The sequence below is a fragment of the Puntigrus tetrazona genome, chromosome 18 (assembly GCF_018831695.1).
Source record: "Puntigrus tetrazona isolate hp1 chromosome 18, ASM1883169v1, whole genome shotgun sequence".
NCBI lineage: Eukaryota > Metazoa > Chordata > Actinopteri > Cypriniformes > Cyprinidae > Puntigrus > Puntigrus tetrazona.
The window spans coordinates 9,466,579-9,492,299 of NC_056716.1; the positions used below are offsets into that span (position 1 = coordinate 9,466,579).

The 25,721-nt window shown below is 37.1% G+C and overlaps 1 protein-coding gene across 6 annotated transcripts in view; it reads right to left on the minus strand.

Annotated features, from left to right (window-relative positions):
- kiaa1549lb (KIAA1549-like b) overlaps nt 1-25,721 on the minus strand; it is a 57,332-nt gene that overhangs the window by 20,876 nt on the left and 10,735 nt on the right. For 2 of the 6 annotated variants that reach the window (XM_043216517.1, XM_043216521.1), the window contains exons 2-15: nt 22,684-23,022; nt 16,367-16,840; nt 14,802-14,917; nt 12,886-13,105; nt 12,535-12,668; nt 12,191-12,359; nt 8,151-8,210; nt 6,263-6,414; nt 5,595-5,766; nt 4,407-4,570; nt 4,119-4,154; nt 3,089-3,151; nt 1,671-1,861; nt 150-280 (exon numbers count right to left, since the gene is read on the minus strand). In XM_043216517.1, the coding sequence (XP_043072452.1) occupies nt 150-280; nt 1,671-1,861; nt 3,089-3,151; nt 4,119-4,154; nt 4,407-4,570; nt 5,595-5,766; nt 6,263-6,414; nt 8,151-8,210; nt 12,191-12,359; nt 12,535-12,668; nt 12,886-13,105; nt 14,802-14,917; nt 16,367-16,840; nt 22,684-23,022 (2,421 nt within the window). The remainder of the gene's footprint in view (nt 1-149; nt 281-1,670; nt 1,862-3,088; nt 3,152-4,118; nt 4,155-4,406; nt 4,571-5,594; nt 5,767-6,262; nt 6,415-8,150; nt 8,211-12,190; nt 12,360-12,534; nt 12,669-12,885; nt 13,106-14,801; nt 14,918-16,366; nt 16,841-22,683; nt 23,023-25,721) is intronic. The other 4 variants (XM_043216518.1, XM_043216523.1, XM_043216519.1 and 1 more) reach the window with 4 other exon arrangements.

A 25,721-nucleotide genomic window follows, 5' to 3' on the forward strand; every position in this document is an offset into this window, starting at 1 on the left:
CCACAGCTCCCTTCAAATGTTTAGGCTTTTGGAACAGAGTGATTGCATTTTCTTTACGGGAATAGGATATTTTGGAGCTTTCGTTTCATGGATTTCTTGTGGCCTGACGGCGCAAGTGTGAAAGTGCTGAAACTGGAAGCATTTCTCACCATTGCTCTTCCTCGTCTCCTCCTTCGTGAGTTTCTGCTGTGCTGTGGCTTTTTGCACATTCAAGCCCTTTCCCGAGACCTCTTTCACTGATTCGCTGCTGATGACGGAACCGTTCTCGCTCGGCAACCTACTGCAAGTAACCATAGCAACAAGGAGCAGCGGTGAGTCAGTGCATGTGTGAAATGAGAGGATGGTTATGTCATTTTCTTTGTCTGCATCCTCATCTTTTTACACGTGAAGTGCATATAAATGCAAGGATTTATTATGATTGTGAAGATTTCATTCAGACATTCTTAATATCCAATACATTTAGTATATATTCTAGCATTATAATAAAGCACGTACAATTGAAATGCTAAAGGCGTGCATTTTTGGATTTATTGTATGCTATTATTGCTCTCAGATTAGTATCTGTTATATCCAAGTGTGTTGCGATACAAATTGATTTATCATATGTTTGTCAGCAAAGTCACTCTGAATTCAACATTATGGGTATTGGTTTTAAAGATTTCAAAATCAGTAAATAAATAAATCATAAAAAATAAATGAACACTGGCCTTTTTCTCTACTTATGCTTCCCTCGCTCTGTCCTTTTACTCTAACATAATTTTATGATAACTCGGTATTTCCAAAAAACGCTGACTACTCATTTTTTTCTTCTTTTCTTATCCGTAACGAAATTATATTTTGCTAATACACAATATAAAACGGTTCCCACGAAAACATTAATCGGCAAACTTCTTAACAGCTATTTCCTGAAAACCAAATCTGCATATTAAAATGATTTCTGAAGAATTGAGTGACTCTAAAAATCGGAGTAATGGCTGCTTTGCAACACATGAATAAGTTGCATTTAATATATATTAAAATAGAAAACAGTTCTTTTAAACAGTTTTATGTACCCTCAGAGGGCGTGCGACTTCCTTTAAAAAATATTATATATTATCCAAACGTCGTCCAAACTTTTGATCAAAAATATAGTTTGTGATCAAGATATCATTCAGCTGAACCTCTGTGAAGTGAGGCACGAAAAAATGAAAAATGCGTTTCTCCAGAAATGATCTCTCAACGTTTTCAGAGATAAATGGTCTAAATCAAGAACATATCCACTTATTAAGTCAAACAGTTTCTGCTCTGAGAACACTTTGCCTGCAGCCAGATCCATTTATATCACACTCCTCCATGAAACTAACTGAAAGCTACAGTATGCTCATCCAACCGTATGAAATTCATTAAAAGTCAGTCGCCTTAACTATCAGACGAATTTTAAAGAGGCCACTGATCTCATTAACGCAGTGTAAAGATCACACTGACATCCCGAGCACTGATTTTATTTCAAAAGCAATTACCAAACAAGTCTCTGTCACTTTATCCGTTATCTCAACCTCTCAAGCACTGCATAGCGTTCTACTCTAGCTTACGTCTTCCGTGACAAAAAGTAGCTTTGTGGTCCTGTGCCAAATAACAGCAAATGACAGCTGTGACATGAACGCGTTAGTGTTAGGTTTCTTCACGTATACCTTTTCCTTATCTCACTGTTCAGGCTCTTCTTGGAAGTGGATCCGTCTTGGCGTGAAGGTTTGTCTAGGGACAGGGGGGCATCTCGAATGGGGTGGGGCAGAACCATGGTCTCCTGGGTAACTGGGAGGGTCTCCTCATCACCACCCTGCTGACCCAGGTGCTGCTTGGCATAGTCAAACCCCTGAACAGGCTAAGCAACGAGCAAACATGAACGTATTTGATTACAGACGCAAAGGTTATTTTTACATACATTAAAATGTTTTGTTAGGTTTCATTCGTTCAAAACATTGATCTGGTCGTGCATTCCTTTTGAGTATATATTTCAGGCATGTATCTGACAAAGTTTGAAACGCTGGTTCTCTAAATGCATCTCTAAATAGGGGTGCCATCTTAACTATTAAATTCAATTCAAATAAATAACTAATTCAAATGACTGGAACAATCTGACTGCATTGGAAAGTTCAAGAGTTCAAATATAATCCTTAGATCTAATGAAGGTAAACAGATTCGGCAACGGAGAGGCTTTACTCAAATTCTGATTAATTAAGGAGTCTGACGGGAATTTTAAAGGATATAAATGGATTTATTTAAATATACAAATTAGAAATTAAGGATGCCGTCACATGAACGAGATAATGAGCTATTTAAATCCTTAAGTTATGACTGACAGGAATAAATTAACACACTCTTAAGCCTTCATTTAGAACGTGGATTCATAGTTTTGGGAGTCATGCCATATAGAAATATCACTTTAATAAAAAAAGTATTTGTAGAGTATTTTACAATATGGCAACAATGCTACTAGGTTCTGTCTGAAATGTATTTTGTCTGTTGTTTCTTGTGACATGATCCGGCCACATTTCGACTGAGTCTCAGCAGTTTCTGGACAGCACTGCCAGGACAGCATTTCAGGGGAGGTTACATGTGTAGTAAGTGTTTACTTGTTTTCCACATTACCAGAAAGATATGTATATTTTAATACTCTTAAATGTCACAAAGTTTAAGCAATTCCATTTCTTAATTTTAAAACTAGTCGGAGATATATATATAATTTATATACACTTGAATAATAAAAAAAAGTGCTGTCGAAGGAATAATCACATCCAAAATTTTGTTTGCATATATGTGTGTGCTCCGTATATATTTAATATTTATACGTAAATACACACGCATATATTTTGAAAATATTTACATTTAATTTATATTTATATAATTTACATTATAAATAAATACATATATACACAACATTTTTCTAAATATATAAATGGATGCGTGTATTATTTTATTTTATTTTATTTAATCATTGCTTATAAAGCACAAAAAAGGTTCATTTTAGAATATCAAATAAATAAAGATGTTTATTTTAACATAAAAAAAATGCCATGATGAGGTATCAATTCAAAAAGTGTCTATTAACCTCTGCTGTCGTTAGCTTTGATCTTGACCCATATCCGTAAAACCACTGGCCTGACACTGCTGCCTAGAAAAAATAATGTGAATGTAAATAAATATATCCTAATAATAATTGTAATACACTGCCAATGTTTTGCATATAACAAATATAGCCGTTCTATAATGGTCAAGCAAAATTCGGGTAGTAGTCTGTCAGTTATAGCAAATGATAAACTAGGCCAGAGGGTGTATATGGGGGAAAAGCAGGCCAGATCATTATAACTAATAAATAAGACATATTTGACATTTTTAAATAAGTGCTGCTGTCCGCATTTCTTTTAGAGAGGAGGATACATGTTTAATGGTTTTACACAATTGATGTATTAAATGCATTTTTATAACAAAGAGGTTTCTGTCCCTTCCGCGGTCCCGCTAGCCTACTTCCAACTACATCATCAGAGAGTTTCTGACCTTATTCCTAAAATATTCAGCTTGTTTAGGCATACAGGCACGCAAAGGAACACACACACATTCACACACACGTACACACACACACACACACACACACACGCACACACACACACACATACACACACACATACAATCACATCCTAATCTAGCAAAAAAACTATTCACATAATGTGCACAGGAATAGTTCACACAAAAGCCATTGTCATTAAAAATCTGTATGAATTTCTAAATGTTTTGTAGAATGTCAAGGCTGCTCTTTGCCATACAATGAAAGCATAAAGTGTTTGTTTTGAACATCTACATTCCCGTCTCTATTCACGTTCACTGTTTGGAAAAAGCAGCCAGCTCACTGCATCCCTTTTTATGTTCCACCAAGTAAATATAGTCTTACATGTTTAGAATGAAACGCAGGTGAGTGAGTGATGAAAGAATTTGACTGTTTTTGGTGAACTAACCCTTTAATTGTGCAAGATCATTAGTACTTTGTCCCTGAGACCTGTCTACACTACACATCATCCTTAACACTGTGTGCACATCAGGAGTCCAGAGCAGCAGGTGAGATGATTGAAGAGCTGAATAACTACCTGAGGGTAATAACCCACGTCTCTCCAGTAAGCAGTCTAAATGAGAGAAAACAGCATGAAGAGTCATCAATCATTTCTATCTCTCTCTCATACACTCTCTCGGGATGTATTCCCAGAGGCAAAGCAAGCAAAGCATGTAAGAGTTTGAGGAAAACCGTTGACGAAGCCACTGCAAATTATGCTGAGTGTACAAAATGGCATAATGAGTTATAATGAGAGAGTTAAAGAGCAAAGCAGCGCCTTATGGGATATGGTCAAGCCGGATGTTTATCCAGTCAGTTGACGTACCTTGACTCGAGGGTTGAAGTTTGCAATGGGATCGCTTTTGAAATCGCTCTTGTTTTTGTGACACAGCACAGTGGTGATGATGATGATGATGAGGGTCACCACACCGATGGGTGCTAGCACTGCAGCGATGATCCACAGGTTGTTGGGTGGGTTCTTCACTACGGCTGCATGGTGGGAAACATTAAATCTTTTACATATGATGCAAATTGTGTTACCTAAATGCACACAAAAATATTTTGTTTGTTTGATTTTAATACAGGATAAATAAACATTACATTAACAATACATAAAAAATCCAGTCTCATAAAAATACATACCTCTGGGTACATTTCTGCAAGAGTGGTGTTAAAACATAGGTTCAGTATGTTGATAATGGTACATATTGGTGTGTTTTTTGGTGTGTGTTGTTTCAGTTACATATTGCAACAGTTCAGAATTCAAATATCCGAGTACTGTCGCTAAAAGTTAATGCTCTATCATGTTGGAAATATGCCCTACACCAAATGCCTAAACCTACCTGATAGTGTTAACAAATGCAAAATTAATCTCAAAAGGCTTTTGTTTCTGCTACTGCGCCATTTCAACTTCCTTCTACGGAGATTTGATCCATTTTGTTGAACTGTAGTGTTGATACTTTCAGACTTAGCAATTTTCAGACTACCCTAGCAACTTTTTCTTCCAAAAGTACCTAAAAACAAATGTAACAGTTTTTAACATTTATTTGGCATCTTGCAGAATTTTTTGACAATAAAAGGCACACAATTTCCATTTAAATTACACAAAAAGAGGAAACCAAGATGCCTCAACACATATTTTGTTCACACTTTATAATGAATGTCTTTACTTATGTAAAACAAATAAATGCTAGATACACTGTTCCTATTGTATTCATGCTAAACTACAAAGCACTATTAAAGTGGTATGTGGTTATACATTCGGGTTAAACGTACGTTAGATAGTGTGATTATTGCCTACATAAATTAAAGATATAATCGCAGAAAGGCATTTTTAAATATAAGTACAATGTAAATAAAAAATTACAGGTATGTACACAACTGTGCGCTGTATCAAATTATTTATCGAAACATAGGTACAGTATATAGTACTTAAAAGGAAAGTAATTAAGTTAAAATGTTAAGCTAAGGTATAATTCTAGTAGGTAGAGAAGAAAGAGAAAGTAATTTTGACCTTCAGCCTGCAGTTGGACAAAGTATCCCAGCGTGAGCGCCATGGTCTGCGAGTCCACTGTGTTCAGAAGCTTGGCTGCAGATGTGCCAAGCAGTGGGGTCCCGTTTTGCTGGACATAGTAGGTCATCTCAGCGGGGTTTTTTGGCCCATGCACGCGCCTGATACTAACCATCTGAATGCAACGAAACACAGCTTGATCACTTCCTGTAGACACATTTTCATTTGGTAAACCTTAAAAGTTGAATCTTTTCCATCAAATAATCTACAGGGGGGAGACTGGGGGGTGGGGGCACTATAAGATTAATTAATTAGAAATGAGCAACAGGGGTGAAACCGCTATCATGCATGAACGCCTTCTGAGGTAACAGAAGTAGTTGTAGAGTATACGTTTTTGTGTGAAAATTTAAAGCATTTGTTGCTGGTTTATACTTGGATTTATGCAGATATTCAAGGAGACATTATCTCCATTTTATACACACCGCCTATTGCTACAATACAATTCACATAACCTAATCGATTTAAGTAATAAATTACTAAAGTTGAGGTTAAGTTATGAGTAATTTCTCATGGCATGTGGATGTGTTTTCCTAAATGAATTATATTTTTACCTAAATATTTGTTTGCAATTAGTTTTCTACATTATCAATTTCAGTTCTATAAGGTCATACCTGCACAGTGTAAGTGCCCACTGTTGTTGCCCGCTTAAAGCGAACGCCTTGCTGGTGGGCCACCATGAAGAGCTCAGCCAACCGCTCCTCCATCAGACTGGCAAAACTCTGGTACTGCCCTTCCAGAGAGGAGTTTTCAACATCCTGAATCACTGCAGAGATGTGGAGAGATGTTAAACGAAAGTTGAGAGATATTAAATGAAAGGGTTACTCAACTGCAGCAATTAAGGTCCACTGTTCTGCAGAGTTTAGCTTCAACTCTTATCAAACACATCTGAACATGCTAATAAAGTAAGATTTCAGGATTAATAAAATTTTCAGCCAGATGAATTTGCTCAGTGTTATAGATAAACGGATAGTTCAAATGACAATTCAGTTATTAATTACTTGTCATTCCAAACCCTTAAGACCTTTGTTCATCTTCTGAACACAAATTAAGATATTTTTGGTGAAATCTGAGCGCTCTCTGACCCTCCACAGACAGCAAGGATATTGCCACAATCAATGATAGAAACTTAGCAAGGGTGTTGCTTAAATAGCCCATGTGGCATGAGGGGTTCAACGATTAACATGAGCGCACTGTCTACTAAACATAACCAATGCTGATTATGTGCGAAAGCATAAATGTAAAAAATGCTTATAGTATGCTATAATTTTTTTTACTTATTTGCTCGACAACTCCCAAACGATTACATTAACAACTGATTTTTACAACCCCCTTCTATGTGTGACGCTAATTCTGAGGTGATTGCAAGATTTCATTTAAAGCGGAATTTGTGAACTTTCAATGCTCCAAAAGCGCCACCTAGTGGCAAAGAATGAATTCGCATTTTCATCCATACCAATGCAAAAAAGACCAGTGCAACTGAGAGGGCAATATGCTAATGTTTTATGTTGACGTCAACATGAAACCGTTTGGGATCCATTTAAAAAATGACTTGTTTCAATGATTCAGAGTTGACTGCTTTGAGAGACAATAACTTTATACACGCCGCCCTTTAAGGTTTAAACCTTTACAACATTTGTTTTCATTCACTAAGAGCTGTGCTACACACTGCATGGAAGGTTGTTTTTCAAAATCCATAATAGGGACACTTTAGATGAACGTAGGTTTTACAAGTTTGGAACAACATGAGGGGGGAGTAATTAAATACAGAATTTAAATTTTAAGATGAACTAACCCTTTAAACCCTGCAGGATGGTAGACCATGAGCACCAGAGTTGCTTCTGAAGCCGACTGCAGTTTTGCGCACACTAGTTACTTTTTCACGGTTTGTCAATATTAGAGTAAAATAAGAGTAACATCAGAGATTCTGAGTACCAGCATTGCTAAACAGTGTTACTCAAATCTCGATTAACTATGAATAATTAGACCGTATAGCTGGTTCAGTTATACTGAGGCGGTTCAGAAGATTGATGTGTTTGATGTGTTTATAAAGAATAGAAAGGAAGACAAATGAGCTAATCTAGGCATAGAACAGCAACATATTATTATACAAATCCACTCAGTAAATTGCTCAAGCATTTGTCACGCATTACAAAAATGTGTGTACTATATCACAATAAAACAAAACGTCAAATAATCTTCAGTTATGTTTATTTGTGAATTCTTAATTTGTGAAGTTGATTCATATACTACGGATGATCTTGAAGTACTGTAAACAGACCCAGAGTAAAAACCCCAAAACCAATTCTGATCTTATAGCACATCACCCCATATAACAGTGATGGCAGTGAAAATCATTTCATAATGGAGGAACCATGAAAATATCAGTCATTTAGAACAAAAGAGGTGGGCGGGAGTCAGGAAATAAACCAATTCCCCCTCTAAAAAAGCTCTTTGACTCATACTACGGCTAGTAATGAACAACATCAGTGAGACGATTACCTGTGATTATCCAAAATGCCCTGGTTGCTACAGATGTGTTAAGGTTGTGGTATTCCAGAGCTGCAGAGGAAAGATAGTGAGAGGGAAGAGAAAGAAAGCAAGAGAAACTGTTGTAGAGAGGGAGAATAGATAAGAAAGCTTGTTTCCAAAGACATTGCTTTGATCCTGGGTCCAGAGGCTTAGCTGAGCACATCTACTCTCCAGTAGACAGTACGGAGAGTCTAGCCGCATTTCCCAAATGAAACCTTTACTCAATTGCATACTGGCAGTGTGATTAAAGGCTCTGGCTGACATCCTGTCTTCAAGGCAGAATTACTAAGCAGCCTGTAAAATTTCAACAGCTGTTGAATTACTTTACTCTGTAAGGTCTACTAAGGACTAATCTTAGGAACAACAGTCTAAGTGTTTTGACCAGTATTTCATCATATTAAAAAATGCAGAAAAATAAATATAATCATACAATCAATAATTTGTTCTGTCATGGATTACAAAAATAAATGAATTGCATATTTTTAATAAATTAATCGCAATCACAAACAACAGTAAATTACTAAAAGTAATCTATATTGCAATAATTTCACATTCGATATTTTAATTTATGTACAAACAACAAACACAGTACTTGTTTTTGTATATTTGTATAATGGCATTTTTGTGACTTAAGGCCAGCATTACTCTTTTTTTCGCCTAGTAGATATTTAATCAATGATTACCCATTAAACATTACAAAGCTATCGATTTTAACATTTAAAATGACATAGTTTAAGTGAACTTAAAATAATCTTTATGTAAAACCATTAAAATAACAAATCTGATTTCTCTATAAAATTGCCTCCTTGACTATAGCCATTCATATAGACTTAAAAAAAACCTTCTAATTTAAGTTTAATTTAACTTAAAATGATCTTCACATATAAACCTGTTATAATAAATGTATTTACTTGTGCACTTCAGCAGAAATATACAGAAATCAAAATTGAGGTCTTAAACAGGTCTTAAAGTCTCTTATTAATGAGCTGACGTGTTAAATTAGGCTTGTTAGATGAGTGAGACAGCGATGGGCTACTCCAGGACAGTTAGGAAAACCATTCCCTAGACATGTTTTTAAATGTGACTTATATCCTCCTGACTAGCAGCTATGAAGTTTTAAAAATTATCAAATATCAAAATTCCTATTAAGTATTAGATATTATTATGACAATCTTGTTAATTATTACTCCCAATACTGCCCTTGCTTCTTCATTCTATGTTGCCCCAAAAGCCCATTCATATCCAAATTAGATCCAGTTTATAGATACATTGTATTCAATGGAAATTAGTTTTTTTTTTTTGCATAACTTTAACAGTTGAGAATCATCTTTATACAAAGTTTGGTTTAAAAAACTGAAAAATTCCCAGTTGCCTATTAATGTTATTTTATAAAAAAATGACATGACATAACATGAATAAAATATTGTTTTTTCAAAAATAAAATGTTTCACTGTAACAATCAGGCAGTTCAAAGGGTCAAACAGAGCTACTAACAGCAGACAGACCCCGTGTACTCTCTCTAGAACTCCCAGGAGCAGAGCGATTGGGGAAAAAAGTGTACAGATGAAGCCTTGGCCACTTATGTACCACGGTGTCTAGTCCCGGGGGGAGCTCAGGGTAAAGCACCTCGATCCTTGTCTCGAGAGGACGTCTGCTCCGACATTGAGGTGCCCAGGAATATAAAGTGCTCTCAGTGAAAGGAACATGTCCTGGGACCACAGAAGGATCTGGTGTGCTATCTTGCATGATGGGCATGACCGCATACCCCCCTGGTGATTGATATATGATACCACCAATTTGTTATTGGTACACACCAACACATGACAATCTCTCAGGTCGGGGAGGAAATACTTCGGAGATCGAAATGCAGCCAGCGTCTCTAAGCGATTGATGTGCCACGTGAGATGTTGGCCACTCCGCAGACCTTGGGCTGAATGGCCACTCATGAAAGCTCCCCAAGCAGTGAGGAACATTACATGGCGACAAGGAGGTCCTATCACCAGGCACTATAAAAAAACCAAGGTCTCTTCCATATGTCTAAAGCATGGAGGCATCACTGCATGACTTTTATCATACAAAGCGAAAAAAACCCTTGGAAATCAATCAACACTGTAGGGGTCTTATGTACAGCAGACCAAGAGGTATCATGTTGGACGCAGGTGCCATCAAACTTAACAGTTTTTGGAACTGTTTTACAGTGAGTGACAGCCTTCTTTGACCCTCGAGACAGGAGTGAAAATTGACTGGCAGGGTTAGAGAGGTGAGACAGACATTGTGTAATGCGGTGCTACCTGTTCTACACCAGTAGGGGCTGCCCTCAGCAGTCCTGATGGGTGGTTACGAGGACTGCTTCCTTGGGGGCTTCTTAGAGTAGACCATGACCCTCAGGTCAAATTCTGTCTTAGAAGCCCCCAATTTCAAGAGCCACAAATCATAGCTCACTTTTTGTACCTCTCTGTATAGCATAGAGCTGGGGCTGCTCTCGCCCGGCAGCAGCTTAAGTTAGAGAACAGCAAGGGAGGAACCCTCGAACACCGCCACCTGTTTACAGGCTTACAGGCATCAATGAACAGGCCGGGGGGGAAGAGACAGATCGTGCTTCCGTACCCAGAGAATGAGAGGATCTGGTAGGTGAAGATGAAGAGAGGGACTTGCCTGTCTTCAATTCCATTTGCAAGCTCCATGAGAGTAACCGCCACTCCACCTCAGCCGAGACGGGACCACCCTCACGAAGAACACTAATGAAGGCTCCCTCCACAAAAGGAGCCTGCATAGAGTGGTGTGTACGCAGCGAGAGCAGCGCACAATGAGGCTCCCACAAGCTCAGCATGCTCAGCTCGCTAGCATGCCACGCATAAACCATGTGAATCACTCCTTGTAATGTAACATGGGCAGGGAAAAGCACATGGTCTGAAAGGCGACCCACTCTTCCCACTCTCTTTATGTTTTCTTGAATGCTGGGCAACAGTCATCCAGGTGAGACACAGGGCCCAAGACTGATCTAAATTACCCAGATAGAAATTTGTTACCCATTGCCGACTGAAAAGTGCATAAGCAAAATTTATCGTATGTAACATATGTATCATATGTTTTCAACAAAAAAAAAGTTTAATTCATTTTAGGCATTACTTTTATGCAATGCAATTTGCATGTAGTTGGGTTGAATGTAGTGTGTGTCCAGAATTAAATTACACACATGCATACTTTCAAGAACACAAGTTCTTCAACAAATGTACTACATTCATAAGGACACATTTCGTTTTGAGACAAAGGAGTATTCTCTGAACAAATGTGCAAATTGACAGCTTGTCACTAGTTACAAATGCATTTAATTGTCACATGTGACACAGTGTGCATTGTCCCATATTTGCCAAGACCCAGCCCTAGTCTTATAAAAAAAGGTATTTCACAAAAAGTATTTGTTTGTTTTTTTCATTCGTGTAAATGGGACCTGTCACAGCACTTACATATTGTTACTCTTTTGTTGGTTTGATTGCTACCATTGTCCTCATTTTGGAAAGTATCTGCTACAAAGCAAAGACAAAACAACTAGTAATGGACTGTGAAGAGAAAGCAAATGACCTCACAGTCAGCATGAGCAAAGGTGTGGTAGAGAGGTATGTGATATTCTCACCATCACATTACAGTTGCATGTGGAACCATGTTCTTTCCACGCACACACACAGGTGTATCTGGAATTCCCTACTGTTAATTATTATTCCCTGTAATTGGCTTTGATGTGCATGCTGTGCCCTGGCCCACGTACACATGAACCTGTTTCCACCTCCTGTGAACTCTACAAACCAAACGAAAACCACTCTCTGGTAGAGATTCCTCTGTCATATTCAGATGATAATGTCTGAAAAACATCATCAACATTAATTCTGCTTGTGACTTAATGTGAATTCTAGATACCAACACTATTCCCGAAAGGAAAATAAAAGGAAATAAAGTGTAACAATTGTGTTACATACTATTTGTATAACTGTGGAATGCCAAGGAGAACTTACGCTCAGCTGTGATTAGTGGAGGGTAAAACAGGAAGTAGCCGACAAGCTCGGCAGTCAGTTGGCTGAGAAGGTTACTGGCAGTTGTGCCATTGAGAGTGACACTGCCATTATGCACCACATATATCAGAGATACGGCAGGAGAACCCATAGATTGCGAAGTGCTCAAGATCTGGAGAAAAGAAGTGAAAATGTCATATATTTCACTAGTGCTCAGACTGACCTTTTACCAAAATGAACAAAATAGAATTGTCAACCTTTTTCCCCCAAAGAACAGAACAGAAACCTCCTCATTTGACATACAAAATAAATAAAGGTAAAATAAAGACAATTTAAAGTTGTACAACCTGTACAGTGAGACCACTTTGGGAGTTCATCACTATGGCTTCCGCTTCAGCAAAAGCATTCTCCAGTCTCTGCTCCATCATCTGAGTAAATCTGCAGGATCTGAGGTCATCTCCTGGTCCTACAAACCTCAGAACTACACACATACACAAGGATATGCACATTGAAGAAACCAAACGGAAAGAATCTGCCGAAAAATACAAAATATACTCTTATGTGTTCTGCACAAATTCGCTGAATTATCAGATTCTCAAAAAAGTACTTTATTTTATTATGCCGTGGCATTGCTGGCAATGATAAGTATGCCAGAATTTGCACATTGGTGTGGTGACAGAATGAGTGGTGAGTCTGACCCGTCTTCAGCATCATCGAGATGGCAGGGCTGGGTCTCCAGGGGACTGCTGGGATGGGAATCGCCTGCACCAAGGGCACAAACTGACGGATGTCCGCCATCAATCTCTCAATACCATAGACACTTAGAGCTTCCACCACCACAGATGCAGTGTACACCATCTCTCCATGGGTCACATAGTAACCGACCGTCACATTAGGTACACTAGAGATGCTCTCAATCTGAAGGTTGAAACGTACAGGAAACACTATTATTAAATATGCATTTTGTACTTTGGTGCTAATTCAAACAGTTTTACAAATTAAATAATGCGTTTGAATTGAAGTATGTTAAATACACAGCGGAATGAATAATTCACTGAAAATTGTACATGAGTCTTGCATGTAATCAGCTGGCTTTATTATGCATTAGTACTGTTTTGGATTGACTGTGGGATGCATTCACTTTCTGGATCTTTGGACTGAAAATTGAGCAGCTTAATACAATCTGATTAGAGAGAAGCCGATGCATAACAATGTTTCTTGTGCAAAAAAACAGCCTGTTCCGTTTTCCATCCACTGCATTCAAATAAACTCTTATATCAGCAAGCGTAATGCATTCCTTGTGAATTCACTCCTGTGTTTTTCAAGGAGAAAAGTTTAACCATTCAAAAAATAAGTAAAAATTAAAATAAATTAAATATTTGATTTTCTCTAGTTTGATATATAAGTCACCCCCTGTTATAAAATGAAAAGAATGTCTGACTCCTTTTGCTACCAGTATAGCAAATATATGCATATGTTCTGAGAATGTTCCCAAATTGTCCTGTTCTGGTATGGTCTGATCTTTTAAGGACTCAAATCCAAAAGGACCCACTTATCTCTTGCCGGATGGTTCCTCTCTGTCACTGTCTTTCAGACAAAAAGGATTGAGTATGCTCCTCATACTGCTGGCAAAAAAGTTATCCTTAAACTTTGGTTGGATCCATCTACTTGTTATGTTTACTTGGATGTCCTACGTGCTGGACACCTTTTGTACCACAGTCAAAATACATAATGCCACCGGAAAAACTATACAATGGTTGGACTATATTAAGACTTCATCAGACCTCCTGAAATTTTGAGAAGCACCTGTTATCCCTCTAATATTGTTTTATTCATAGCTTAATTTTTTTCTTGCTTAGGCTTTAGCAACTATCATTGTTATAATTATTTCCCCCTTTTTGTATATTATGTATATGGTCAGATGTCAGGCTATGTTGTAAATAATTATAAATCTAAAATGTTAATACAAAAAATATTACTTTAATGTTATGTTCTTATGTTAAAAATATGGCTAAATTCAAAACCCTGTAGTTCCTTCAATCAACAATTCAATGAGCCTCAAACTTTTCAGTTCTCCCCCGGATTGCTTTCAGCATAAGGATTACATTGACATTGATGCTTTTATCTTGGGACAAACAGGCAGAAAAAGCTCAGTAACCGAAATGCCTAAGATGTAACTGAAGGTTGACTAATAGCAGTGTTCTGTTTCCATTTTCACCCAATTTATCATGTGCATCTGTTGTTTTTTCCCTTCCTATTGTTTCACTCTGCCTGACAAGGATTGTGTGTTTGGTTTTGCTAGGTGTCAGAATTTAGCAGATTAGCCTAGCTTTCCTTAACTAAAATAAGACATGCAGTTGTCACTTAGGAACAGATCTGAAGTAAACATAATCAAGTGAGGAAGAAAATGGCAAGCAACTTAAAGCAAGAAAACTGCTGAGAGATGTGTGACTGAAGGACTCATTTAATTTAGAGGTTACATCTGGTGGTAGTTATATTAAGTCAGCAAACATTGCTTTAAGCAAAATGCAATTTGTGTTGGTGCATACTTGATGCCGAACAAACTGTAAACTATGACTGTGTTATAAATTGAAGTGCAACATGAAGTGCAAACCTTAGCTTGAACCATACTGTCATTCAAGGCCTTCTTCAGAGCTTGAGTAAACCCTCGAGGGAGATTCTGCTTCAAAATACTGTCTAGACGACTCCTCCGTAACTGTACAGACAACACTGTCATTGACAGAAAAAAGAAAAATAATGCACTTAAAAAATATAGGGTTTATATTTATATATATATATATATATATATATACATATATATATATATATATATATAAAATTGCCATATGACTAATTTTTACGTTTTTCTACAAAAATATGCAGCTACTGTTACTACAAAAAAAAACAAACACATTTTTATGAGATATCTTAGTATCATTTTGTGAAATTGTAATATATTTGAAAAAACGTCTGCCACTTATTTGTAAAGCAGTTGAAGAGGTGGAAATAGTTAAGATTGGTAAATTACATGGGTATTGACCTTTGCAAAGAGCTTCACTGACAGACAATCTGATCAATCAAAATGCCAATTTTCACCATTTTGTCCGACAAACAAAACAGACAGGATAGCATATGGGTGGATTAACTTGAAAAAATAGTTTAGGTTCATGCTTTTGCAAAGCAAAAAAAGCTTTTGATTTTTTTTTCATAATTGATAAACTTGCTAAACAAAGTTACTCAACAAACTGATTTAAGCAAAATGACCTTTTACAGTTGCTTGACAGCAGAATTTAAAATTTGTCTCATATTTGAAATTTGCTTGTTTAAACTTGATTCTGTAATTTTCCTAATTATTAATAAAACTGCTTTTGAACAATGTGTATTTTATAAAACATTGATTAAATAAAGGTGGTTTGGCTTGAGCTAGTTTTAGTCTGCAAGAGCACATACTGTAAAAACCAGGCCACTTCTTCGCTTCTTTGTGATTATGTCACACATTTATTTCACAGACTAAAGTAAAACTGTTATTTTGGCAGAACTATGGTTGCCAGTGACATGGTAGATTTATGTAATAGTAATTCGGTAAGGCATTTGTATACACCTACTTGCAGTGGTTACTGAAATTTGTGTTGTAGTCAGGATCAGATTTACACTTGATATTAAGATGTGAGAAATTAAAACTTCTGCTCTACAAATCCTTTCCCATGTCTCTTTTTAGCTCATAAATAAATTGCATAAGCTTACTTTTCAATTTTAGATTTAAAGATCAGAACAAGTCCATGTAAGCACCTACCTATAGACTTATCCCATAAAGAAATTGAATAAGAGTGAACAACAGACAGGTGAATATGTCTGTTAAATATCAAGTTGTTGACCCAAACAAACAAATCTTAATATAATGTGTAAACAGGGCCTAAGTCAAGACCAGAAGAAGACAAGACCAATTAAAATCAAGACCTAGTGCTCCTAAACAATATTCCTAAATCCATCAAATATGCTCTTGAACTCCAGAACAAGTCAATTAATAAGACCATGTGTTTATTGTCTTGGTCTTGTAAAAGACTTAGGGGACATTGGTCTTAACTAGGAATCAACCCACTTGTGTCTTGACTCAGTTAACACTGATGTACAGTACAACACTTTTGTCATTTCCTTAAAAAGGCATCTGAGCAATCTCACCTGTTTTTATCCACATCTTGTCAGTGATGTTACATCTTAGCATCGAGGCCTCGGTAGCAGCAGCTCTTGGAGATCCTAAAGTGCTTTTTGAAGGGTCCAACTTAGCATTCTGTGAGGTGAAGTCAGGCAGGAGCCTAGGTGTTGTCTTTGGAGATTCTGTAGTTGTAGTTCTTATAGTTGTTCTAGGTGTTTTGGAGTGTCGTTTAGCAGCAGATGATTGGGTAGTGCTAATCTGGTTTGTGGTTGATGTAATGGGGATGCTGGTTGTGGTAACAGTATTGCTGTTAAATATTGTAGGTTGAGATAAAATAGTGGTTGAAATTTCTAGTCTTTCTCGTTGTCTGTCCGCAGCTGTAGCTGAAGATTTATTGGGTGCAGTGCTTCTCTGTTCAGGTGAAATCAATCTGCTAGAATCGGTGTCTGTAGCTCTGGATGTAGCTGCTGTTACCACCAGCTCAGATATCCACTCAAACTCTGAAACAACAAAACACTTGAAATGAGAAAGGTGCAAGGTGACTATGGAAAATTTGAGGACAAAGATGGTGAAGTGATGATTATAATGATATTGATGACACAGATTGACAGTTATGTTAAATGGATAGTTTACCCAAAAATAAAAAAATGCTGTCATTAATTACACACCTTCATGTTGTTTAAAAACTGTAAGAACTAAATTCATCTTTTTTTACATTCATCAATTTAAGATTTTTTGTTTTCTGTGCAAACAAAAAGTAAAATCATGGTTGAATTACTTGTGTTACAGCAATTACATTTAGATTATCTCAAATTATTTCCTCTCAAAAGAAAAAGTCAACTTTGAATCAATGAAACAAGTCATTTTTAAAACAAAACTGTTTCTGTAACTTTGAGATTGAGACAATGATGCTGGGGATCCAAATGGGAAAAAAAGTTTTATTTACAGACATGGTAAAACAGGTAGGCACAAACACCAGTAAATGAGTACAATCCAGGTAAGGCAAAAGAACATATCCAATAAAATAAGCAAGGGTCATGGCAGGTGGTCAAGCAAAAAGGAAACAGTACAAGATCAAAATACATAAACTAGGAAACATGGAAAGGAAACACAGAACTAGTTAATGGCTAAGCAATAATCAGCAGCGAAAAGAGTGAGTAGGAGCATCTTTTATACTAAACAAAGAAAAAAACATGACAAAAACAACCAATGAGCACAAAACAAAAGCAGTTTAAGGAACCATTCAGACTATGACACGTTTAAAAGACTGGCACAAGACATGGTGACATGAGGGACAAGGGATGCAGGGGAGTCCTGGTTTGAGTGACCTCTAATGGAGTTAATGGGCACTCCAGCTGGCGATCGTGACATAACTACCTCCCTAAGGACCAGGACGGAGGTGAAGCGGAGGAAGAACAGGAGGAGTGATGGAGGGCCAGGTCCATGCGAAAGTGAAGGGACAGGGAGTCAGGGTGAAGCCAGCAGAGCAGGAAGTAAGGACGGAGCCATGGAGCACCACTGTGGAGCAGGTAGACCCGAGGAGCACCAGGGTGGAGCAGGCAGAGACAACGAGCACCAGGGTGCAGCAGGCAGAGGTGAGGAGCACTAGGGGAGAGGAGATGGCACCAGAGCTCCCCCAAGTGGGGCAGATGACCACCAGAGTGGAGCTGATGATGAAAGAGACCAAAGAGGATAGCCAGAACTAAAACAGAGAGCACAGAGATTTTAACAGTAGCCTCTGTGGTTATAATGAGGCAGGTAGAAAGTTCAGATGGTTTACATGAGTTTGAGTCAGAGTGCACATAGACAGCCTCCATAGCCTTGACAGGATAGTCAGAAAGTTCAGAAGTGAGCGTCACTGTCTTGAGAGGTTCTGCAGCGGGAGCTGCCACCTTGGGAGTAGCTAGAACAGGTTCAGATGACTCGGGAGGTTCTGCAGCAGGAGCTGCCACCTTGGGAGTAGCTAGAACAGGCTCAGATGACTCGAGAGGTTCTGTAGCAGAAGCTGCCACCTCGAGAACAGGAAGTGGGCTCAGAAGCAGATTGGAGACAGACTGGAGCAGGAGCAAAGCAATGCGTAGTCCAAACGCACAGTATAGTGACTATCATGACAGGGAGCACTATAGAAAAGTGAACAGTCTCAGATATGACTTGTGCTGAAGCTCTTGGGTTGCCTCTTTCATGCACAGACATCAACGGTGAGATGACCTGTACTGAAGCTCTTTGGTTGCCTGCTTCACGCACAGACATCAATGGTGGGCCTGCTAGACTGGACACCAGCCTCAAATGCCCTTGGAATGCCCTGGTGTCCTCAAATGCATCAAAGATGCTCTGGAACACTGGAGTGGCATCCGTTATGGCTGAATACTGTGGCTTAATATCCATAACAGCTAAAGGCTCTGATGTGGCAGCCAGTGGTGTGTGGTGGCTCTGAGTTGGCGACCATCTTGTGCAGTGGCTCTGGAACGGTGGCCATCTTAAGACGAGACTCTGAATTTATAATCACAGAACATAGTGGTGCGGAAAACACAGGAGTGATGACCATAATTACAGGACCTGCTGATGGCCATAATGCTTCAAGCTCCACTGCCATTGGCGCTTGATGATGTTGCCCCCATCACCCCCAATTATGATTATTCTGTAATATTGGGACTGAGCCAATAGAGATGGGGATCCAAATGAAAAAAATATTTATTTACAGACATGGTCAGATAGGCAGGGTCAAACAACAGCAAAAGCAGTAAATCCAGGAAAGACAAATTTTGTATGAATTGGTTCATTGTGAAAAGGAAGCATGAAGGTCCACCCATAACCCCACTAATTAAACCTGCCACTTGCAGATTGACCTGCAAGATCATCAGCCACTAATTCGGGAACACAAAATGTATCTTTTTGAAAATGTTTGTTTAAGATTTTGTAAATAAATCACTTTTCCACATTTCTGCATGTATACAGCAAAAATGTTGCATATTATTATTTATTTATTTATTATTTGTTTTTATTTATGTATTTATTTTTTTGTATGAGATTAAGTTGAGTTTTAAAGTAAATGATCTTTAATTTAGGAAAATAAAGCTGTTAAATCAGTTATCAAAGACATGTCTATCTCAGAATAAATGTACAAGCAAGCCAATTTTCAACTAAATTCACTACATATTTACTTATATGTACATCAATGCTATCATGGGATGCTATATGTTATCTATCTCTCTGCCATGTATTGCAATGGGAGACATTATGTAATACTCTTTTCTGTGAGAAATTTTAAAGAGGAATTCAGTCTGATCAAAGTGCCTAGTCACTGGATTGTCACTGGCACAGTGCCTAGTTACGAGCATGAAGTGAACCATTTCTAATTGGAGTTTTGATATAAAAACCTTGAGTGTTCAGTGACCATACAACTCTCTGTGTCCATTTTGAGCCTTTGAACTGGGAGTCATCTCTACAAGGAGATTCCATCAACAAACTGACCAGGTCTGCCATTAAACTTTTCTCTAAGTGCATTTCCAGGTAGCTTTGTTCGGGTCATTAAATAAATAATTTACAGCAAATGCATCAAGAATGTGCTTCAGGTTGAGAATGCATGCTTCAGGTCGACAACCTGCAGAAATTATGCAAGTGCTTCAGAACACTGAAGGGTGTGACATAATGTAGTTTGAACTTGTGTACAAAATTACAATTTAAAAAATCACTCCAACCTTAAAATGAAAGTTTTGTCATTAATCACTTATAGATCCAAACCTGTAAAAGCTTTGTTCGTCTTTGGAACACAAATTAAGATATTTTGAATGAAAACATGTAGGCTTGTGCATGTTAAATTACACTGTCCAAAAAAGTATGAAAGACATTGTTAGAATGCTATCTGCTATCAGTGGGTCAACATTGTGGCTAGAATACTTTGTGTACACAAATAAAACAAAAATAATGACTTTATTCAACAATTTGTCACCACAACATCACCGTAGCACCATTTTGGAGAGTATCGCATACACTCTTCTATGTAAGCCATGACACAGAGATGTTTGCATTCGAATCAAAGCTTAAATACATATAGAAAACCTCTATATTCTCATCACTTAATAATGTTATTGTTAAACCAATGACGACAGATTGAGTATTCTGACAATGTCTTCCATACTTTTCTGGACTCTGACGGTGCAATTTACTTGGCAGTCAATGGGACAGTAACAAACCTCCCATTTTTTTTATCCAAAGTATCTAAAATTTTGTTCTGAGAACAAATTAAGCACTCAATTCTGCACTCATGTCAAGGAGTAGATGTATTTTAAGAGTTGTGCAATGTTCTCAAATTTTATTCTGCATTTAAAGGGTAGGGTGACCATAAAAGCCATTTTCCCAGGACACCTTCATATTCACTGATTCGCTAAACCTGTTTCAACAGGTCGGTTCTAGTGTTGTTGGATATTCATGTCGAGATTGGTTGGTTAATGGTAGATTTTTTTTCGTTTGTTTTCAGATTGCCATTGAAAATAATTTACTTATCGTATCTAAATATGAGACTCATCATAGAATCATGAAGGGGGAACTCTTAAAACCCTTGATGGCTGATGGCCCATTTTTAAATATTTAATTGCCTAAGCTGTGCATGTCTGCTAGGATCCGAGGGAATTAAACGAATATCGTCCCTTTTACACAATCTGACTTTTAAAAGACTATTTTCAAGAACTTGTAATTATGAGCTGCTCTTTGATTGGTTTACTTCATTTAAATCAATTACTTTTATTATAGCAGTTTCACTATGCTACGCAACATGATAAAAAGGGGCATCATCTTTACATGCCTATAAAAGATATGGTTATGGAGTTATGGTTATCATATAAAAAAGTATACTTTACTTTAGAAGATTTTGTCATAATTTTAAAGCTGATACTTTGTTTATTAAAAAGTAACAAAGTGATCAAGTGAGCTTCGAATAATATAATCATGCATATAATCACATAAGTTCATGCATTAACTGAACATGGCATTAGAGGCCATATTAGTATTAAACAAGAGTTGTTAATGATATTGCCAATATCCACACAGCTGACAGCATTACCGGTTGAATTTGTTCAAGTTGTGCACGAAATAGACACTGCTTTTGTACACTTTTTCTTGCATGTGTCTGTCATTTAGATTTTTTTCGCGCTACACAACTGAGCTGCATTTAGCAGTGCGTCAGAGCTGCTTAATGACAAAAGTGTGATCCTAAACAATCAAGAAAAAAAGACATTACATGCAAGGTCATCCCTGCAGGCACTCAACATCATGTGAAGTTGATATTATTGATCATATGGTTATGTCTTGCTTGCGACGACCAAAAACCAACATAAATTCAATGTCTAATGTTAATGTTAAATTAATGTCCAATACAGACATCAACTGACGTTGATATTCGCTGTTTTTAGGTTGAGTAACCAAAATCCAATATTAAGTGAACATCGAATTGACGAATTAACTCTATTTTCAGTTTCAATCTGAAGTTATATGATGTTATGTAGACGTCTGGTGCCTGGTGGGATATAGTCACCTCAGAAAAAACTGTGTGTGGGGAGTTGTACATGCCATTTTTGGGGATGCCTTTGTTGAACACTAGGGGATGTTTAGTGCTTTTTAGGCATGTTGAATGGGTTCTAAGTAAACTGAAAGAACTCCTGAGATGAAGCAATAATTTGTGCCCAGTGCCCAGTGGCTGTTCAAAAAGCTTTGAAAAAACAGAAGGTTCTAAAATGGTCTTTTCATAAAATACTGAAGTGGTTACATAAGCTTCAGAACAGTTTGAAAAACTGTTTTGAAGTTGCTAGCGCTTATTGTGTTCGAACAAAGCCAAAAATGTTAAAATAACAATCTGAGCCTATTTCAATTTGAAATGCTTCAATGAGGGGCATTTGGACATGATTTTTAGACAATAAACATGGATCATGTGATGATGGAGAAGATGGAAAATTTGTTGACAGCAGGGCTTTGCACGCCTAATCATTTGAAAGAATAGTTTAAAGATTAATTGTCCCATGATTGACTACCCTGTTGAAAAAAAAGAACAGCATATGCTGGTTAGTTATGTTTTGAAGCATGGTAGCTAGATCGAGCTTCTTATCTGATCCTAAGCTGGTCCTAAGCAACTAGCTCCTGCGCAGGACTAGCTCATAACCATCTCAGGACCAGATTAAAGCAAGCTCATGACCAACTAAGAACTAGCCAAAACAGCTGTCACGCTTCAAATCATAACTAACAAGCATATATTGTTTTTTTTTTCAACAGGGTAGACTGTACAAACCTAATGACATCTAAATTAACCGTAAAATATAGAAATAGCAAGTTAAGTTGAATTCTGTGAACACACCTGAGTTATTGGATTGGTTGCTGACCAGCACAGGCGATGGAAGAGTAAATGGCTCCACTCGTTCCAAAGATCCATTTGAAGGCCATTGATGTGTTTCATTGTCATGTGCAACAACTTTTGACAAGAGTTTAGGAGGCTTTTGGGCCGTGCTGGCAAGTAATGTGAGTACAGAGGAAAATGCAGGTTGTTCTCTGCTACTCTTTGATGAGCCTGTGGGATCTGATTGGACTACAGAAGCTGGATTCCTGTCTGTCATATGGAAGCCGCCAAACAAATGGGTTGAAGAAGGTGAGGTGGACGCATCCAGAAATGATCCAGAGGCTTCATGACTCAAGTCATCTAAAAAGAGAGAAAGGGAATAATATAAATGTATCCCAGGGCAGTCCAATCTTTTCTTTGCAGAATCACAGTTTGTTCATTTTGAGGAAAACTTTTCTACACTGTAATTTCAATCTGCTATTCAGTTGCCTTGAGGAGATGGAGGCACTCAAAATTACAGCTCTCAAGATGCTGTTGCGTATCAATAAATAGCTGATGCTGAAAAAACACTGAAAAGACAGACCTGAAAGACATTACAGTCTCATATAAGGTGTAATTTGAGGCTACAAATTTTCATCCTACCAAATATGTCAATTAGTCATAATTTAGACGGAAAATTCTAAACTATCGTTATTTTGGAACCGCATTTGAAAATTGTACAAAAGTCAATAGATTTGGGATAACACAGATTCAGAGCATTTATATTTTATAAAGACATGTTGAATTCAACCAAGATATCATGCATCAAAAATGCATTAAGCAAAGCAATGTCTAATCTTTGGATCACTAGTGACCAAGTGACCAAATGTATGCGTGTCATCATAAAATAGCTGCTAAAAGATAAATGACTGATATAAAATTCGCATTTCTATACAGAGACACTTAAAAGAATTTGCTGGCACCCATCCACAATTACTTCTTTACCAGTTTCTGCTGTTGCTCTGATATGCTTAATATCTAGAGGCCACTGTGATTCATTCACAGGAATCTGAAAGCTCTACATATTCTACACACTGTGTAAAGTAGTTGTTTATGAATTCCTGACTCTAGCAAAATGAATTGCTTCACATGCCGCTTGCTGAATTGACAGGTTCCTCTACAATAATAACAGAAATGACTGGCAGAAATTCTAAAAAAATATATATATATAAAAAAAATACAACGATTAGTTAATAAACACAATACCATCCAAATCCAGTAACAGCTTTGATAACATGTCAGCAGTACTTTACATTATGGCTGGGCGTATTGGACCAAAAATCATACAGCATTATTTTTATTGGCTACATGATGGCATAGATCTCTGTATTTTCTATGAAATTGGTTAAACGTTCAGATTATCTAAACAGCCACAGGGTAAACTCTGTTATTATGTGTTAGTTTGAAATGCTTAATGTAAAGCAATTTTGGGTAGGATGTGCACTTTTCCCTAACATATTGTGTCCTCCATTGTTTTTTTAGATGCATTACCAAACCGAATGTAGCCATATTACTATAATCAGTATTGTATCATACTGCTTATATATTGCTTAAAATGGGTAGTTGATGTGTCCAATGGTGTGACGTCAAAAATATAAAAAACTCAAACACTTAAGACACATTTTCATGTTATTTGCATTTTTTTCCTACATTTTTGCTATGTCACACCAAAGGACACAGTCCAGATTTTTTTTGTCAACTACCCAAATACATCTGTAACCTGAAATACTAGTTTATATACCCCTCAGCCTTACTTAATACATGGCTTTAAGTGGTGCAGCGAAGCTTTACATGTGGGAGAAGCATCAAGACTGTGTTTCGAGACCTGTTTGGTCTGCCAGAAAAACCTGCTAAAATAAAAAAGGAGAAAGTGCTATACTGAAGTACTGAAAATACAGTCTTTATGTCTCTAACAAGCACACAAGCAAGATAACAAAACATTAGATATAAAAAGATATTCACTAGGGTTTTTAAAAGCAATTACCTGATAAAATATGGGTGTGAGAAAAAAATGTGAGCACACAAATTTTTTTTTGTCACTTTAGACCTATTAATTTATTCAGCGATCATACAAAGTGGCATAAAATTGCCTGATTGCTTATTTCTGCTTGACCACCAGTCCACCGAGGGTTTCAGGAGATGAAAGGGTGTCAGTAAATCACTCTCATTAAACCTTGTCCTTTAATTACCCAACAATTAGTTCCATTTAATTCTCAGTATTAACGCTGAGCGGTGCTACAGAACCTAATACAGAGACAATGTTCCTATGAACAGCCGATCACAATCGCTTAATAAGTCAAAAATATGACACTGCCATTCAACACTAATCCCCACACTATTATTATAAGCACTCAATATACATACATATAGACGAAGAAGAAGCTGTTTCTGTTCCTAGATATTCTAGAGCATATATTATAAGGCAACCTAGCGTGACTCAAAGGGGGAAGAGAGTTTGAGAGTAAAGACAGCATGATTATTGGGATGAACGCATCTGGCATCTTGCTATTTCTGTGCTTAAATTGCCATTTAGAAGACAGCAGTCTTTTCTATAAGCCCACAACTTTATTATTATTATTGTTTTGAACAGGCCAATAGATTTAAATAAATATAAATATTTTGTTTTCACACATGCTTAATTAACAGACTGGCACATTTGCAGATTTTCATAATTATATTACAAACAAGTTAATGGCCGAACATTAGTTAATGGTTGAAAACTAATAACGTTATAATGATAATGTAAGTTCTGGAAATAAGACAAACAAGGAAAGCCCAAATAAAGCTAATTCTTATTCTTATCTTTTTGAAAAGAGACATTCAAATTTGACATGAAATGCCAAATCAATTTCATTAACGATAATAATAAAGTTAAAATGATTTAATGATGGATTTGTTTCTTGCTAACATGCAGCTTTTCACTTCAAAAGACATTAATTGATGGGCTGGAGTCATGTGGATTACGTCTGAATGGTTGTGATGCTTTTTGTGATGCACTTATTTACAGCTTAGGATCCATT